The following is a 3,926-nucleotide window of genomic DNA, read 5'->3' on the forward strand; positions in this document are numbered from 1 at the left end:
CACTCGTTCACTCGATGAAAAGACGCTGTGAAGCTATCTTAAAAAATAAGGGTTATCCTACTAAGTATTGATTGTGTAAGTATCACTTTATAAAAATGCAAATCTAAGATAGATCTTACTATTAGTTGCATAACTTTTTTTGTAATATAGATATTGTAATACTGTATTTATTATTAAATTCTACATTAAATTACCTTCAATTTGATATATAAACATTTGTATTTAAGTGAAAATTAATATATTCTACAAGCACACAAAGTTGAAAAACATGAAACTATCAAAAAGTGTCCACACTTTTGGCCACCACTGTATATATCTGATCAACTAACAAACCAGATTTTTTAACATACTTCTGGCATCAAAGAGATTGGAATCATTTCATATAAATTAACATATTGTGATGCTTAACAAGCAAATAATGTACCAAAGCAATCAAGCAAAGAATAGTCTAAATAAAAATTTCTATAAGTGTAATAAAATGGGGCTAAATCAAAATAGTTTTAAAATTGACAAATCATTTAAAACAGCAATGCATTGAAAAATGACACCCAAAGATTAGAAATAAAGACATTTTTATACAGATAATACAAAAAATGTTTTATTAGAAATAAAAAATATTCTATAAGAAATAATAAAAAATTTTAGTTTAAATTTTGTCTCCAGAGACTAAATGTTTTGCGCAATCAAAAACATAGAATTAAAAAAGGTTTCAAATTTATTCCTCACTTAATGATAATCATTAAAAAAAGCAAATTTTCTCACAAAGGAACAGAAAAATTATAGGAAAGAAAAATTACTGATTATTTTGTGAAAATATCATAACAAATGACCTAATTAAGAAACATTAAAAGCTCTAATTACCATTTCAGCAAATTTCTAAATTTTTTTTAAGTAAAACTAGAATAAAAAATACCAATTTAAAACAACCTTAATTACTTTAAATGATCCTACTCATAGTTAACAGCATAACACTCTTGATAAATAAAAGTTAAACTTAACTAAATAAGATTTATTAATGTCGTAATCAGAATAAGACAAAACAAACTTACCCTTCATGCCTTATGTCATTGACAGAACGATTTATAGCAATGTAGTCACTTGCTAAACCATTATAGCCATTTACTTTATACAGTTTATCTTTTTCTTGATCAGTGCCAGGTGGTAAATCAAAAGCAGCTCCTTGTTCACCTGGACCTGTTCTTTCTTTCTCTAATTTCATCAAGGTGTAATTGTGCCAATCAATTTTTTCGTCAATCTAAAACAATTATATACACATTAAATAAAAAAAATAGATATTCAAAAATATAAAAAAGCATTAGATCAGAGCCACATAAGAACAGAGCTTATTTTACGATGATTAATTTTTTTTTATCGATCATAAGGATCGTTACGATTACTTTACTTGTAAAAAAAACATCCAAAAGCATATTTCATAGAACGTTTAAAACTACAACATAAACACATTTTTAATAAACTAAAAAATTCGCATACAAAAATAATAATAAATAAATAATACCGGTGCAATTTTGTGCTTATCAGGAGCATCAGGTAATCCCAAGTATTTTCCTTTCCGAAAAGAATTCTCAGCTTCAATTGAATTAATCGTGGTGAAAGATTTAAAAAGCAAACCACTACCAATAACTAATAAAATTGCTAAACAAACATACTTAATCAACTTCCGCGCATTTCGCCGAAGCATGCTTAATTTTATTATTCTGATTTCAAAACTACAGGTGTACACGCAAAAACAAAATTGTTGTTACTTCTGATTTATGTCAACATGTCAAAATAATTGAAGTTGAAGTTAAGAATTTCTCACCAGTAGCTGTAAGCAAATAAATGTGGTTTCTCGGGAAACTAACTTCTTTATTAAATGTACAAACCTGATTGGCTAGAACTAACAATACTTTTATCGTTATCGTTCAATCATTATTTTAGGTTTACTTTATTCGGCCTTCTTATCCTCCGTTTGGCAAGCTGTTGTTGTAGTTCATTTATGTCGCACTACAGCTGCGCAAAGGGCTATTGACGACGGTCTGGGAAACATACCTGAGGATGATCCGAAGACATTAAAGCAGAAGTCATTTTCTTTAAATGGTTATTATAGTTATTTCTCCCTTGTTCAGAGGGAGGGGCTTAGAGAAAATAGTTAATTACATGGCAGAATCACAACGCATGGTAGCATCTTTATTTTCAAACAGTTTCTCCGAGGCTTAACCGTTTCTTTTTCTTTTATTTTTTTCCTTATTTAACTAATGCATTATCTTGTTCATATGAGTATTTAGTTTCAGTTTTTATTTCCTGAGGCAGTAAGATAGGGATATTTTACTTAAAATTACCCGAATAAATATGGTCGCCAAGATCTTCGGCAAGGCTTAGGGAGTTAAATTGTCTTCAGCCCACTATGTTATGTAAAAGGTGCGACTTTGTAAACGCCATCGGCAGCTAAGCTTAATCTTTTACTTGCGTTATTTCCTCGCGTGTAAAAGTTAATCAATTACTGTTCGCGTGTAATAGTAATTTAACCGTAAAACTGCGCTCAACAGATAATAATTTTCCAATGTTATTTAAGGAGATAATTATTTTCTATAAAATGTAATACTAGTTTGAAAAATATTTTCCAGTTTATTTGATGATTTCATGGTTATGCTCTTGTTCTCCGTTTCTTGATTTGATGATTCTGCTCTTGATCTCTTTTTCTGTTATGATCTTATAAAAGTATATAACTATAATTTTTTTTAAATAATTGTTTCAATAAAATGTTAGAGTTGTCGTCAAATATAAAACAATCTTTTCACTATAAAATTGACTTTTTTTTATGAAACACTAATTTCCCTTTAACCCGCTTTTTATGATTATTAATGATCAATTAGGATACACAGAGAAAAACATCAGTATAGAGAAAACTGAGGGCAATAAGACATTACCTTAAAAAACATCAATGTTGTATACACACAGTGGCACTAAAGTGTAACACCACCAGAAGTATACTTTATCTTTAAAAAAAATAACCGGGGAAGCGTATATCGAGCAGGTACATTTCCTCAAAAAACATCAGTGTTGTGCATACCAGGAAGTGGCTCTTAATCTTAAAAAATATCAATATAGGATATTCTGGGCAATAGCACTCACATCCCTTAATTTATGAGATTATTTAAAATAATAAACGCTTACTAAAAATAGCTGTATCCCACTATACATACTAATTTACGAGGATATAGTGGATACTGATATATATGAACAAATATACAACATATAGGGGTGCACAACCTTTCTGAGTAAAGGGTCACTTGCACAGGTGGTAGATTAACTACGGGCTGCACGTTTATTTAGTCATGTTAGTGGTAAATATGATACTTTTTATATAAACATTAGTGTTCTAAGCATTAAATTTTTTATCAGTAAACTTAACAGATTTGCTAAAAATTAATTGCTTTTAAATATCTGAATCTACTTAAAAATAAAAAAACTGATCCTTTTTTTAAAAAACTTTTTCAGTTTTTCACAATAATAATTCATCAATATATATGCGTGTGTGTGCAACATAAAAAGCCTTAATTAATCTTTATGTGTTATTCCTTTTCTTATTTTATTATTCAAAACGAAACACTCTTTCTCACACTTTAAAATTCACACCCTGTCTATTAATCATATCGCAACAAAAAAATTATAAAATTTACAATGAAATTAGCAGGAATAACGGGCTCTAATAACTAATTATATAAATGCGTAATTTAAAATTCCCAAGTCGTAATAATAATCGGAATTTTTAAAACTACGTGAGAATGTATTGCAGAAACTGCCGAAAAAATGATTGAAAAACAACTTGCCTTTACAAAACAACCAGTACAAATTATTTACCGCGAAAAGTGATAAATTAAATGCGCGATTTATAATTCACGAGTCATAATAGATGTTAAGGGAAT

General features: G+C 28.7%; 1 protein-coding gene across 1 annotated transcript in view; it reads right to left on the reverse strand.

Annotated features, from left to right (window-relative positions):
- The window catches only part of LOC107453765 (Polypeptide N-Acetylgalactosaminyltransferase 6), a 19,930-nt gene extending 18,150 nt beyond the window's left edge, over nt 1–1,780 (reverse strand). The window contains exons 1-2 of the mRNA XM_016070705.3: nt 1,517–1,780; nt 1,050–1,255 (exon numbers count right to left, since the gene is read on the reverse strand). Of these exons, the coding sequence (XP_015926191.1) occupies nt 1,050–1,255; nt 1,517–1,699 (389 nt within the window). The 5' untranslated portion in view covers nt 1,700–1,780. The remainder of the gene's footprint in view (nt 1–1,049; nt 1,256–1,516) is intronic.
- Between the last annotated feature and the right edge of the window lie 2,146 nt (nt 1,781–3,926).

The sequence above is a fragment of the Parasteatoda tepidariorum genome, chromosome 1 (assembly GCF_043381705.1).
Source record: "Parasteatoda tepidariorum isolate YZ-2023 chromosome 1, CAS_Ptep_4.0, whole genome shotgun sequence".
NCBI lineage: Eukaryota > Metazoa > Arthropoda > Arachnida > Araneae > Theridiidae > Parasteatoda > Parasteatoda tepidariorum.